At 43.3% G+C, this 15,407-nt stretch overlaps 1 protein-coding gene across 1 annotated transcript in view; it reads right to left on the bottom strand.

Moving 5' to 3' along the window:
- The window catches only part of LOC138612948 (protein kinase C-binding protein NELL2a-like), a 99,917-nt gene that overhangs the window by 4,077 nt on the left and 80,433 nt on the right, over positions 1-15,407 (bottom strand). Inside the window, exons 16-18 of the mRNA XM_069686484.1 lie at positions 9,431-9,571; positions 7,171-7,364; positions 2,142-2,318 (exon numbers count right to left, since the gene is read on the bottom strand). Of these exons, the coding sequence (XP_069542585.1) occupies positions 2,142-2,318; positions 7,171-7,364; positions 9,431-9,571 (512 nt within the window). The remainder of the gene's footprint in view (positions 1-2,141; positions 2,319-7,170; positions 7,365-9,430; positions 9,572-15,407) is intronic.

The following is a 15,407-nucleotide window of genomic DNA, read 5'->3' as shown; positions in this document are numbered from 1 at the left end:
ACGCTGCGATAAGGGACGCTGTCGTCTTTGTGTTTTCATGCGGATGTGGCTTATGATCACGAAGAAGAAAGAGATTTGCTTGACTATCAGCTTTTATTTGCCTTTTTTTTTGCGCGGTGTAGAAACTAGATCAACCTCAAACCAAAGCCGCTCTTTCATTCCTCTTTGTGATATTTCAGAAGGTTATTATTTTAATCTGGCTTTGAATTCAGATTTCATGCTATCTCGCTGCAATTTAATCTCTTTGCTTTTACGCGGACAGATGTAAGGATTCAGCGCGTACGAGGCTGCATGTCACATAATGCCTCCAGGAGATTAAAACTAGTGACATTTATCTTAGCCCAGGAATTAGCCTGCAGCAATCACGCTCTCTCTTTTATACGCTTCGACCTGCAGAACAACCTATAGCTAAGGAAATCCACGCGCCTTTGATCTTCTGCCGTTCCACAAGATAGCGATCACAAGTGGCCCATGTGTGCACATGCTGCAAAGGCCACACTCTTGATTTCAAATGATTGCTCGGCTAGCGGAGAGGAGGATTCACATCTCGGTCTTGGGAGAATGTTTCGGCCCATCTGGCTGCTGTCACTGTGTATTTTAAGGCCCCTGCTGAGCCTGGACAGCCGTGGCTCTGCTAAGTGTAGCAGCATTCAAGGTTCATTTCACGTCCCTGTCACGCTACTGGAGCCTCTGTACGGCATCGCTCTGCAGCGGTCCCCCTCCTCCTCGCCCTTTCAAGTGCTGCTCTTTGTACTGTACGACAGGACTGGTGGTCCTTTGCTTTGCATGTACGTCTGTGCATCTTCAATTGACAGTGTTTTATGTCTGTCTGCGCGCGTGCGTGGATCAATGAAAGCCTGAGTGTGTGTGGCCGTTATGACAGCTGTGCCTACATTCTCCAACATGAGTACAAGTGTGTTTACATGTGTATAGAAGGACATATTGGTGTTTGTATACCGTATACGAGTGTGTGTGTGCTCTGAATTCTCCAATGTGTTTGTGTCTGTTTGTGTCAACATCTATAAGTGCCGACAGAGAGAGTGAAGCCGAGCGAACCCATTTTCAGCCGGCTGTGATTCCCCGCTGCCTCTCAGCTGAGCACTGATTTTCAAGCTCCTCTATAATGGCTCGCTGTAAGAAATCCAAAAAGCAGCCCTCAGGTCCGGGCATCAGGACGGCATTACACTGAAAGGAGGAGAGAGGGGGGAGAGGAAGAGGGAATGGCATTGCTGTTGCCACTTAGGCCATAAATCTGTCAGACTGGAACCAACTTATATTAGCTCAGAGTATGGCTGATCTTTAAAAGCAACAAAAAAGAAGAAAAATGAGTTGTAAAGTGCTGGTCGGGGATCCACAGTGAAGATGATTTGTGAGTCACTGAGCAGACGGAGTGACACTGCTGTGGGGGTGCAGCACAGCTGAGAGTGGGTGACACGGGGCGGTGGGGAAGAATGTAAAGCATGACATTTACATTTAATATGCATGTGGCTATGTGGCGAGAGGGGCATCGTGGGTAGGATTTATTGTTTCTGCAAGTTTATAGAGGAAACACTTGTGAAATGCCTCCCTGTTGTTTGAACAGCAGCGCTGAGTAAACCCCGGGAAAGGTCGACCAAGCAGAAGATAAATAAAAGAGCGCATACGTCTCACGGTGAAAGATTCATGCGTTGTTTTGTTTTGTGTGAGGAATAGGATTGCATGTAGAGGACACATGCTGCAAATCCTCATCAATCAGCACACACGAAGCGTTACACACTCGCATTCTCTCCCGGTTCCAACCTTGAAAGTATCCTTCAATAAAATGTAGCAGCAGACAACAGTGCGGAGGGTCCTTTGAATCCTTTAAAACTCACTAATCGCTCTCTCCTTTCTTTCTGCCAGGGCGTGAAAAGCAATCTTCATTTTCTCCTCTCGTCAACCTTCCTTTTCACCTCTTAATCACTCCTCCTCTCTTGTCACAAAAACTTCTCTCCTTGACTTTTTTTTCACGGAGCGCATCTCTCATTCAAGAGCATTTCCATGGAGACTGGAGTACTTGTTACGTTCCTCGTGCGGCGCAGCGATGAATGCACACGTTGTATCAACGCTCTGGATAAAAACATCGACTTCATCGTACACGATGTACTACCACGCACACTCACCAGGCACTGGCACTGCTGGCAGTTCTCCACCCACGTGTCCCCGCTGCCGTACGTGAGCAGGCCGTTCTGGTGCAGACACTGGCTGCTCAGGCGAGGGTCGCACTCGGGGCAGCAGAAGAGGTCTGCGTTGGGGTTGTCGCAGTCGCAAACCATCCTGCGGCACATCACCTGGCCAGCCTGAGCAGGGAGCACAAAGCGCACGTATTGCATGAGCACAATAAAGCACTGAACACAGGCACATATACAGAACATGCATGCACAGACAAGGCCTTTCATGTGACGGCTCATTAAACATGTATGTTGATAATAAATATTGTACTGAAGGCTGTGCAGCCCGTCCCCAGCTACTGTTTAGAAGCTGCAGTTTATGGTGGTTCAGTCTTAGCTCCATGCATTTTTGAATATTGTTGCACGTTGCTTCTTCAGGAGCTCCTGCTCATCAGTGTGGGGTAAAGGAGTGTTACTGGGCTGTCTTATTGTCTCAGTGATTTAAGGCACCTTCCATATACAAGAACTGCCGCAGGTCTGAAAACTTGACTCATTATTTCAGTCACAAACTTCTCTCCTGCTCACAGCTGGTGCTGCCACTTTAGTTTGTAACTGCAGAAGCCATAACAGGAAAAATACAGTAATGTTTATTTCAGAGAAGGTCAAATGAAAATAATAAGTCAAATCATTTTTAATCAAAAGGATATTTAACAATTTTGGTTTTTATTGGATCTTATTCAGCAAAAATTCCCCAAAATATTATCAGACTTTTGAACATTTAATGGACATTTGAATGTTTCAAAAGATTTATTGATTAATTTGATTGAGAAAATACTTGGAGTGGGTGTCTTTAGGTGTCCTATGATTCAATTATTTGCATGTTATTCCTTTATTAGATAATTAAAAGAAGATAAATCTCAGTAAATGAGGGGAAAAAGATAAGGAGAGATCCGTCATAGTTGGGAACAAACCAGGGAAGCTCCCTTTCACTAAAGGCATGATGATTATCTCTCTGTCGTTAAAGTAATAATCTTGAAGATTTTCATTTAAATAAATGTCTGTTAAGTCTCTATCTATCGCCGAATGTGGTAACACAACGGTGATTGAGCCTATGGCCCACTGATGAAAACCTTTGCATTTGCAGTATTACAGACTGGGTGTCTGTGGCGACTTTCGCGGAAAAAATCACAAGCGGCGCCCAGTTAGTGACGCGTTTTCCATCACCCAGCAGTGGTTGGTCTGTCAGAGAGGGTAGGCGGAGCTAAGCGGCTGCTTCTCCGGTCTCAGCAAGTGTTGCGAGTAAACAGTAATCTACTATGGCTGAACAAACAAAGAAAAGATCGATGACTACAGATACAACTTCAACAAGAAGTGAAAATCCAAAGAAAAAGAAACAAACTCGACGCTCAGATGAAGGCAAACAGTCTAAAAAGGAAAGCGACCGTCAGCGAGGAAAATCAAGAGTTACAACCGGAGCCAACCTCAGATGTCTGGTTATCTGGGAAGTATGCGCCTGCAATTGCCGTTTATCGCCATTAGGCCAAAGCTTGCAAGATTATTTTTTTGGCTTTTACCTTTATTAGATAGGACAGATGAAGTGAGACAGGAAATGTGGGAGGTAGAGAGTGGGGGTTGACGTGCACCAAACGTATCGGCAGGCTGGGAGTCAGCCTGCGATCAGTGCGTCGAGGACTGTAGCCTCTGCATGTGAGGCGCATGCTCTACCAACTGAGCTAAAGCCAGCGCCCTCTGTTGCAAACTTTCTGTCATCTCTTTTAATTTATTGTTTTAAGGTTTAAGGTTGTTTTTTTACCTTTATGATTCTGGACCTCTTTAATGCCCGGGGATTGCAGCCATACTTAGAGTTTTTGTAAATTCAATTTTTTTCCGCCCCAAATTGAATCAAAGTACTTTAATCTTTAAAATGTTTGAGAATGAGCGACCCCGCTGACAAATGCACTCATGCGGTAAACCCCACCCATCTGCTGGGAGCAGCAGATTGAAACAATAAACTATTTGCATATTGCTCGACCTCAGTCTGGACACATCCCAGTCTTTGTCTCTCCTGTGTTTGACCTTGGCTTCCTCCCCATCAGTTCGCTGCAGCTCTCCATCTAATATCCAGCTGTGTCCGCCCACCTCTGAAACAATAACATGTTTACTCCTTTGCTCCCTCCAACGCTCGATACGACTAATTTTGACAGGCAGCTCCTCAATCTCTCAAATCAATTAATATGACTCATTTAATTAGGGAGCCATTTCTGCCCTGGTCCTTTGTAATCAAATGAATAATTTGCTGCTTGATCATTCACTACCGACACTAATCCACTATAATCACCTTCCACTACTGCCAGACACTTGGCATTAGGTTGAGTGAAACGCTGAAATGCTAAGTATGACTGGTCCGTGACCTCATAATCGGGGAGAAAAAATGTGTTTGGGATGATGGGATGAGTTTTCCGGATCAAGTATTCCCACGTGTCTTGTCACTGTGGTGTCAGAAATCAATCAAAACAACTACATCAAAAGCTTGAGTCACTCTGTTAGACCTTTAAAAATCACTGCATAGAGCCCACACGCTTTAATTAAATGGCTCATCACAGAGGCGTCACTGTCACATCAGGGTTTATGTCTTCGTGATTCCATCTGCAAACACTTTTTTGCCTCTTTCCATGTCTAGACGTTATTCTGCACTTTGTTTTTGTTAAAGGAGAAGAGGTATCGAAGAGGACAGGGTTTCATTTTGAGCAGAATTTGATTAGTCTTGTGGAAATGAAGCATACCACTGCATTGTAATATTTCTGGAAATTACTTGGCCCTCAGGGGTCACTAAGGCCTGTCGCATCAGAAGGTGGCCGAGCGAAATTCTTTATTGTTTCAGTGTAATTACAGACGGTACCAAAGGCAGTGTGTGCAGCAGAGAGCTAGCTTGCTCATTAGCTTTAAAAAAAAAAAACACAGGCAAAGAGGATGACGCATAAAAGACACACACTGCTGGCTCTTCCCCGAACAGACAAGGTTAAAATACATAATTAATTCAGAGATAAGTTGATGAACAGCACTATGTATTTGTACGCCTGATTCTTTATTTAAATCTACAATCACTGGTTTTCTTCGGGTGGAGCGCTACGTTTCAGCTGTGGATATTCAGTTGCCTATTTTCCTATGTAGCAGACATGGCGCTAATAATCACGCTCCTTTTACCTCTGTTTTGGTCTACACCAAATCTGGACGGATACACACAGGCAGGTAGCTTACAGGTAGGTTTAAATAAGTGTTTTGCAAAAAAGGGCCGAATGAGCTGAAAGATTTTACAACACTTTTTAGTGACAGTAACAGACCAGAAGGTGAAAGACATCTCTTGGTTAATCGTTACAAGCAGGCCATGATACATTTATTTAATCAACATTTGTTGTTTTATTTAAAATTCCGAAAATCTAGTGAATTAAATTATGTGAAACCTGCTTTAAAGATCAATTTGAAAGTATTAATTTGAATGAGAATACTCTGCAACAATTTTTTTAAAGGGGACATATTTTAGCTATTGAATCAATTTTCTATTACTCTCATGTGTTTTTGAATCACGTTGATAAAGTTCATTTCCTTTTAATTCATTTCATTATTTTTCGGAGCTTCTCCTTCCTCCTGAAACGAACAAGCCATTTTGCCATTCAAAGGTCAGACCTTAGCCACGATTGGCTGACAGTATTTGGAGTGCCCGCGTTGCCCCTCCCCCACGTGTGCGATCCCACGTGCACTCCAAAGTTGTAGAAAACATGGCTGCTCTAGGATCGGTTATTCGGCCTTATATGTACGAGCCAGAATCACTTGAGGTGTCGGAATGGTGAGCTGAAATCTTGACGACTTGTCTACAAGCTAGTGCAACATGGCAGCCTGAGGTGAATGACGGTGAATGAGGTTCTACGTAGAAACCTGCAGCTGTTCTGAACGGCCCATTTCAGAGGCGACAGGGAATTATACAGTTTTCACTTTTTCATTGTGAAACCCATGCACAATATGAGAATATCCATTCAAAAGATACGACCCCTTTAAAGTGACAATCTGGAATATTTCAGTTGTCTTTAGCGCCACCTGTGTCAATAAGTAGTAATTGCTGTGTTTTTTCTCTTCTGTCTGACGCATTTACTTGCAACACTAGCAGAAAAAGAATAAAGAACGCCATTTCAGACAACAGTGAGTTAAAGAGCGAGTCTGTTACTCTAGCTCAGCTGGAAAATGTGTCACTATTCACAGCTTGGGATTTTCCTGGGAATATCGCCTCTGACACCGAGCAAAAGCACATGCTTTTTCAGCAGTAAGGCCCCAGTTTGTATTCATGCAAAAGCTTTCATCAGGGGGCCACAGGCTCTGGGACCAATGTGTAGTATCGTTTGGCTTGTGACTTCACAGACATATGTCATAAATAATAATGTCACTGAGTCATTTTTGGTGATGCACTTTGTAACCTTGTTAAAGTAGAGCTATTATTATAAACGTTTATTATTAGACAACATTAGCCAAAAGGCGCGATGACATTAGTCCTTCCTCTATCCTCACATCATGTCTCATCACATCAGCACATTCACCCTGTGCTTCAACACTTTTCAGGATGTCACTGATTGGTTCAAAGGACAAAACAAGGTGATATAATATTACAAAGAGTATGTTGTAAGCCTGCTCTATATGAAAAGTGCCCTGAGACTTCTATATAAATAAGTGACAGGACTTGACAATAGTTCCTGATTGTCTCTGTGGGGGAGGACAGCACTCAGAGGGAAGAACAGCTTTCCCGGCACTTTGTAATTCTTTGTTCAGACTTTTGAAAAGTGGAGAGAGACTAAATAAAGAACTCAATCATAGAGCAGTTGGGTGCAACTATCTATGGCGCCGGGCACATTTCCTCTCTATCTTCCTTTTTAATCAAATCCATCAACATGTCCGTCTCTATCTCCATCATCCCATCCACCTCTACGTTGCTTCCTCTGTGTGTCTCTCCTCTTTGTCTCTTTGCTCTCCGTGTCCATCTGCCTTTGTTTCTCACCTGACAGGAGCACACTGAGCACCTATCGCTGTCCAGCACCCAGATCTGCCCGCTGTGCTTGACCTTGTTGTCATGGATACAGTCGCCGGTGCAGTTGTGCCCGTGGGGGCACCGGCAGTCATAGCCTCCATCCAGGTTGAAGCACACCGTGTCGTTGGCACAGGTGTTCCTCCCCGTCTTGCATTCATTAATATCTGCAGGGAGCACAAAAGAGATGACATCATGCATATGCTCAGAGCAGGGAACACAGTTTCTGCCTGATTCTGCAAGTACAAGACCAAAACGTTCGCTTTAAGCGACATGCTGACAAGGTAAAAGCAGCATGTTTTGTCAAAGAATGGCTCCAAGTTCAATATGTGTCAATGAAAAGCACATTTTTGTCCTCTTCAACAAGACAATGTCCTGCTCCCTGCAGCCGTAAGTGGCAAAACAACCGTGTCGGAGCTTCAAATGGAGCTGTGAAATGTAGCAAATACAACAGAACTCGCTGGAAACACACAGTTCACAACAGTAATGTAACCTAGAAACCTACTTTTGGTCAAATTATAACTTTCCTTTGTGAAACCCAGACAGGTTGGGTTTTTTGAAAGTGCCTCTAACGTGTTTTTTTTTCCTACCTTCCCCGGCTCTAAATGACAGCTAAGATGGGGTCAACGAGTGGAGCAGCACTAGCACTATTGTTACAGGAAACGCTTCCATGTTACTGTAGATTGAGGGTTTCTGCTTTGACAGCTGACACTTCTCCTGACAGGATGTATCAGAGAGAATGTTCCAGAAAACGAACAGGCTGCAGAACGGCAAGCCAACGTTTGGTGAGGAAAACAGACGGATAATGACACACCTACCCAATCATACCAGTGCTTACACAAGCGTAAGAAAACATCTAATGAAACAGAAAAGTTCAAGGAGCTTCTGATGGGGGTGACTCATGTGTCAACAAGGTTCTGCTTAATTAAAACAGTATTTTCACAGCTTGCTGCTGTACCTCAAACACTTCAATCCTTGAGATGGAAATCCAAGAGAGGACAATAAAAGTGTGATGGGACTGAGATTTGAAACAAGAAGTCATTTTAATGGAAACTCAATGGCGTGTTTTTATTAATGGGGCATTGTGGGGCTATAAGATGCAGAAACGGTAATATTGCAATGCTCAAAGGTATAAACCAAAATTGAAACCTGATGAGTGAAAATAAAAGCCTTATCCTGTCTTGCAGACACATTTAAACATCACATTTAATAAACACGGATGGGGTTAAAGTATCCTGGGGAAAATAATGTCAGGTGTAAATCATTTTTAAGTGACAAAGTGTTTAACCTTGTAAACATCTCCATGTGGTGTTCTTCATGTGCTACAAGACATATCAGGGACATCATCAGCAGTCATCTCCATGGCTGGGTCTGTCTGCTTTTAAACTGCAGTGTACCAAGGACAGGCTGAACAACACGTTTTCAGATTGGCAGGTTTGTGACGTCACAAGTCTAAGGAGCCAATCCAGTTAATGGACGGGGTGACGCTATACATATCATTAAGTGTAACCTATGGCAACCACTTAGGCGATGCGCGAGCCAGCTGTAACCATCATCGTAATTTTTGCAAATTCACTACTGACTACTCATGTTAACGTTACTACTACTAATTACTACATTTCAAGCTAGCTAAGTAAGTAAGTTGCCGCTAAACGATGGCAGAGACGAGATTTGTCTTTGCAACGGAGGGGGCGGTTGGAAATGTGCATAGTGGGCGGGGACTCTGCAGATTCAGGAATTTTTAATGAGGGAGAAGGAGGAGATGCCTTGAGAGGATTTTTATAAGGTAATTAAATGTATTTTGCAGAAAAGCATTTTATATGTCTTAAAACATGAGCTGCTCTTTAACAAAATAAAAGCCTAATAAACAGGAACGGGGATAAGCTATCCCCGAAAAAGGAAAAACATTTCAAAGTAAAAAGATTTTTGATGACGTGAAACATTCATGAGATTTTTCTGGCCATGATGTGTCCAAAAACCCTTGCTGTGAATTTTACACAAAATAATGTGTTTTGTTTGTTGTCCTTTTACACCTGAAATTTTTGTTTGTCGCAAAAAATTCCTTGCAAAAGACACACTGAGTGTCTTACATGTGCGTTTGTTACATACTTTATACATAAAAACGTGACTCCCTCTGGCTTATCAGACTTGCAAACCTAAAAATGGATTAAAAATGTTACTTTCCAACACGTATTAAATCCCTGTGTTCGGAGAGTGAAGGTGGATCACTCACCTACACACGATTCCCCATTTGCAGAAAACAAGCCGTTGTCATGGTAGCCATCCCGGCACTCGCAGTGGTACCAGCCGGGCAAGTTGACACAAGTGGATTTACTATCACACTCGACAAAGCCGTCCGCACACTCATCAATATCTGCAGAGAAGAGGACGGAGGAAGAGGAAGAGGAGAGAGCAATTAGACATCCATACAGTCACTATCATGTTGGTTGGAAAATATAGTCTGTACAGGGAACGCTCTGTTGAGCTCCATTCCTGCCCAGTAGGCATTTTCAACATTGCTTGATTCATAATTGAAACGACAACGTGTCTAGCATTTGAGTGAATCTCATCCGTAGGCTTTATTGATCAAGCATGGTTGCATATCCAGAGAAGGACGTCCGTATCGATAAAGGATAGCAGGGAATGAATGGATGTAACAAAACAAGCTCATTCTTACAAATGAAAAGGTTTAAAAGGCCTTTATTCTGAAATGGCAGTTAAAATCCTTCGCAGTCTAATCCTCCGACACGTTATCAAGTAAATAAATGATTGAACTTTGCTTGGACACGAGGAGTTTCTACAAGGTGACGCGCACGGAGGCTCAGCAAAGGGCTTTGACGCAGCTTCTATCGCTGCCTGGGGGCGGTTGTCAATAGATGGAGCTGATGTTTGTTCTCGCAGAGCTCCACTTAGAAACATCCTTGACTCTGCCTCCTCCCTCAGCTCTTGTCTTTAACAAAAGACTCAGATTACACACCCTGACTTTCTCCTCCCTGTATTTTTGTTGTTTCTCCCTGTCGTTCTCTATTGGGCTCTTTTCTGTCAATGTTTCCCCTCGCGCCTCTCTCTGTGTTCGACAGGCCGACATTCGACCTTTATCATTTCAATGAGCAACTTTCCTACAAATAAAAGCCCAGAACAAATCCAATATAATTTTCAATAATAATACACACACACATAGAGGCAGATCGCTGTGATATTTCAGCTAGCATTTAATTAAACTAAGGGCCTGGCCCACACAAGAGAGGAAATAAAGCCTGTTATTACACAGTAGGGCTAAATATGTTAGGCCCAGACATGCACCATGATTAAATGTGTCTGCATAGCCAGTGATGGCTTTTTTATGATTGTGCATGATGCATGATGCCCTGCACTCATTATGAAAATGGCAGTGTGCCGTGTGTGACCTTCTCCGGCACTGCCTGCAACAGTATCCCCCATAGAGCGACAGGCAGCCGGGCTCACGGTCCCCCACCGCCCAGCCAGTAATGGGATTAAGATCTATTGGCTAATGAGCCCTCAGCCTTTTAATAGAATTTCTGCAGCAGATTAACCGTTGATCAAATGTCCCGCAGATTAAGGCCTTATCTATTTAAAAACTCCCTGCATTTGTCTGAGAAGCAGGTTTGCTGGAAAAAAAAAATTCTGTCTGTCCAGGCGGGCCAGGTTCAAAAAGCTCTTTTACTCGGCGCGGCAGACTTTAAAGTCTCACGTTTCGCTAATTAGATCGGTTTGCTGAGCGCAAAGCACCTCATTTTCACTCCTAAGGACAGCAATGCTGGGTTAAAAGGACGCTGCTTAAGAATCATGAGTCTATAGCAAATAGTATAACAAGACCATCTTTGAAAATTAATATGAATTCTCATCACTCCTGAAGAGAAATATCCAATGCTCTTTGTTGCCTGTGAATCTCAGCGTGATAAAAGAACAGGGAGCTTTTAAAGGAGGTGTATCGCTCGAGTTTCTTTTTAAATCAGCTGAATTTGTTCGAATCATCCTCCTCTCCTGAAGAAGGCTTCACACAAAAAAAAAAACTGTTCAAAGTACAACCCGGCAGTCAGATCCTATTTATAAGAGACTGACGGTGAAGTCTAAAAATATGCAAATGGGTTATTTTCAGCCGTTTTCATTCAGGCGTTTTTTTAAAAAGCGTGACTGTCTGGCTATAACAACAGAGGGTTACACTCTCAACAAAAGATTTTTACTTTCATGTGAGCCAAACCTGTCAGCTACAATTACAGCACGACGCTTCTCAGCCTGCTGTCAGATCAACTTTTTTTTTTTAAAATGCAGCCGTGTTTCAGGCCGGTGAACGTCGCTGTTGTCGCACCTTGGGCTCCACAGGATTGAACGTGTGAGGTGCGGCGAGGACACGACATGCTAACAAAAAAGTCTCGCCTTCTTTTATCATCTTGTATTAATGAAAATGGAAGATCATTGTAATTAAATCATCAACAGTGACACTCAGACAAGGGCGCTGCCTGGAAGCTCCGTCTCTACTGAGTCATGAGGCTTCTGTTGAATCATAGATGTGGATGGCGCACTCGTTTTAATCACTCTGTGCTTTTCCTCGCTCTGCTCGGAGGGGAAAAAAAAAAGAGACCAGACTGACAAAATAAAAGCACCTGCAGAGGTGAAAGGCCAAGTTACACCGCTGACTGGAAACTGACATAGAAACGCAGACACAAAGAGAGGAGAATAGAGCTAGATGAGCAGGCATGAAAAGGAAGAAGGGAGACAAAGAGGAGTAGGAGGTTTAAGCAGGAATAGATGGAGGAGGAATAAGTGAAGGAGGAGAGAGAGAGAGAGAGCGACGATGAGACACACTGCAGTTATCCTACTCGTTATCTTGAGTGGCAGCTTGGAAACAAGGGCTCTATTAAGGCGGCTCTCGGAGGGTAAAGTGAGGAAGAAGCGGACGGACTTTCCTCTGCACCCTCCTGGGCTTGTTATGCCACTCTGCCATTACACCCCCTCCTCTTTTTCTTCATCCTCCTTTCATGCCTTCACCTTTCCGTGTCACTTTTTTTTGCGGCCGTCTGCTGCATCTCCGTCTCAAAGCTGAAGGTGCCCTCTTTGTAACCTTTCCTCATCCCTGCAGTTTGCTTTCTCTTTGAGCAGAAAAAGGCAGACTTTAGAGTTTAGCCCGGCCTGCCCTTTCCTCTTCATCCCTGCGCTTCATTGTCCCAGCTCCTGCCAACTTTTCACATTGCCCTCGCTTCCTGTTCTGATCTTGGACAGGTGCAGCTCTTTTGTTTCTTTCCTTCCACCCCTGTCGCTTCTGTCCCAAAGTCTTTCCCCTTCTTCTTTGACTGACAGAAAGCCTCCAGGGCTCGTTGCATCACTCAGCGTAAAACCCGGTTACTGCTGCTGCATGTACATCTCTTGCACTGTAACCTAATTCAATCTGATTTCCATTCCCATAGAGGTCTACCTGATAATCCTGATATCAGGCTGCAGGAGGAATCATTCAGAAACATCTGTGCACCTTTCTCTCCTGCAGACGCTTTGAGAGATAAGTGGATTTAGAATTTGTCATGTCAGATCACGTTTACGATGACGGCAGGGAAAAGACTGCATAACCTTTAAGTCAATAATAATGTGTACAAAGCTTTTATTGGCACGTACATGACACAGCCATAAGGTTTTGTATCGCTGCTCTTTTATGTACAGTAAAGTGTCATTGAGTGGTTGTCACTGGTCCTCGGTCTTCATTAAGCCAAAGAGCCAACTCAAATAATCAATCAATCATCATGGAGCCAGAGGCAAATCGAGTTACACACTGGGTTCCTGAAGATGAAACAGACACTGCAACGCGAATCCATATCTGCAAGCACTTGAGCGGGAAAGTGGGAGAGTAATCACGGCAAATTGGAAACAAGGCTTGTGAACAATCAGTGGCTTCAAGCGCAAACACAATGCAATCACTCTGTAGCAGTTAGCCTACCTGTAGCTGCGAAAATCCTCCATACTGACACATTTGTACACTGCCATGTGTAGTGAGAAAATATTTTATTAAAGTAAACATAATGTTTGAGGAGATATATCAGATATTCTCCATTAGTCAAACTCTGAGTGGGAGGACGGATGCTATAAAGAGTGCTACAACTGCTACATGTCGCTAATAGCCCAAGGAGTATTGGGTTGTGTTAGAAGTGCCATTAAAAGCTGCACTTATCACAAAATTTGTGTTACCAATGGAAAAAATGTATATGTACACAGTTTAAAGTGTTTTAAACCAACAGAGAATTATCCGCCAACTCAGCTCTTCTGTTTGGTTTAGCATCTTTAGCATTTCTATATGGCTGTAACTCAACTGTTTGGGTCTCAAAGCTCTCATTAGTCTCGTTTTAAGCCACTTCAGTCAGTGAGAAGGTTTATAGAGAAAAAAGCTCTGTACAACACATATCAAAGACAAAATGGTAGACAGGAAATGTTAGCAACTTGTCGGTGATTAAGTAGAGCATGTAGCAGCTAAAGAGACTGAAGCCACTTCAGTCAGTGAGACGGTTTATAGAGAAACAGCTCTGTACAACACATATCAAAGACAAAATGGTGGACAGAAAAAGTTAGCAACTTGTCGGTGATTAAGTAGAGCATGTAGCAGCTAAAGAGGTTGGTGGTGAAGGCCAAAACATATAGCTAGTGATGTAGGCTATGCTACGTTTCGCTGTATCATCAGGTAAGCAACTGTTTGCACACAATGTCACCATTAAAACTTCTTAACATAATAATACATCAATGATGTGTTTACAGCTTATGTGGTTGCTTTTAAAGTGCCAGTTTGTCGATTTTCAACCTCAGTCCTATCATGCTATTATGGGGAGCTGATGCCATTATGGTAGGGAAAAAATGCAATTTGGCTATGTGGCTTTGGGGGACACTATCCGCTTCTCCATTGGGCCCTGGAAATCCTTCGCCAGCCGACGTAAAACATGTCATCTGGTGGAGGCCAGGGAGCTTGCTAAACTACACTTCCTCAATCTAGGACGCCCGCCTCCGATGTCTGCAGTGTTTAGTTGAAAAAACAACATACTGTAAAATGTAATCATTTGACCCGTGAGGTGCCTGCTCTCCTGTTTCCCTCCCAGACATTCCACATTTATAAAGAGTCATGTCTCGTTCACAATCAGGTTTTTAGACGATCCACCAGTTTACTCTCGTCGATTTCAGATTCTGTACCGCTCTGAGCCATTGCCTGCAGCAAAACTGTTGTATTTCACTGCAGCCTCTCTCGCTGGGCTGTTCCTTTCAGAGGGAGGAGCACAATGCATGCTGGGTGTTTTTGGAATGTAGAATGGGCGAAACTACAAGCTGTTTGTTCGACTTTCTCCACAGCTATGGAGCCAATTTCAAATATCATTGCTTCGATCGATTGCAGACAACATCAGCTTGACTGACAGTGGCTTTTTTGGCGAATGTTTAATCAGTGGCGAATTGCTCCTTTAAGTTGCCAGTTAGTGCTTTTGTAAGTGAAAGGACGACAACATTTAACATCAAAACTGTGCAGACTTGACATTTGCGCTTTAAGGGTTGTAGCTTACATGCTAACTGGCTAGCAAGCCTGCTAAATAATGTCAGAAACTTTTTAAACTGTTGACAGTTGTTTGGTATCTCATTCAAAATCTCAAGGCACCACACAAAGTACGTGTCCATGATTGTGGGAGACATTAGCGAGGAAGCTAATGTGGGTTCAAATTCTCTGTGGACCTCTTTGAGTTGCATAGCAGGCTGCTGAGTGGTTGTGTCTCTGTCATTCAGTAATACAATCGGGAACTATACTGGTTTATACAAAAAGTGTTTCAAAGAATTTACCCACAAACAGGGAAACAATGGCTCACAGACATGTGGCTCCCTCATGACACCAAAACATTATAAAACATAAATCTCCCACTTTTCCACTCATTTTTTCTCAAAAGAGAGCAGAAGACATGTCAATTCAGAGTGCATCTGTATACTGCAGCAGAGGAAAACATGCAATTTAATTTCCATTGGCTTTTCCAGCATCAAGCCACAGCAGCGAGCTATCCCTAGGAGATGTGTCATTTAGGTAGAAGCAGCAGGTTGCGCTCGGCTAAACGACGGCTCTGGCCATTAGCAGGGCCTAATTAAGACACACTAATTACGAGTGATGGAGTGAGTGCTTTGTAAGGCCGTCTCTAAATAAATAATGAATACATAATCACTGTGCTTAAACAAGCCGCTTGAGC

The sequence above is a fragment of the Semicossyphus pulcher genome, unplaced genomic scaffold, assembly GCF_022749685.1.
Source record: "Semicossyphus pulcher isolate SPU_LCO1_2020_fin unplaced genomic scaffold, fSemPul1.0.p SCAF_8, whole genome shotgun sequence".
Taxonomy (NCBI): domain Eukaryota; kingdom Metazoa; phylum Chordata; class Actinopteri; order Labriformes; family Labridae; genus Semicossyphus; species Semicossyphus pulcher.
This window is presented reverse-complemented; position numbering and strand designations above follow the sequence as displayed.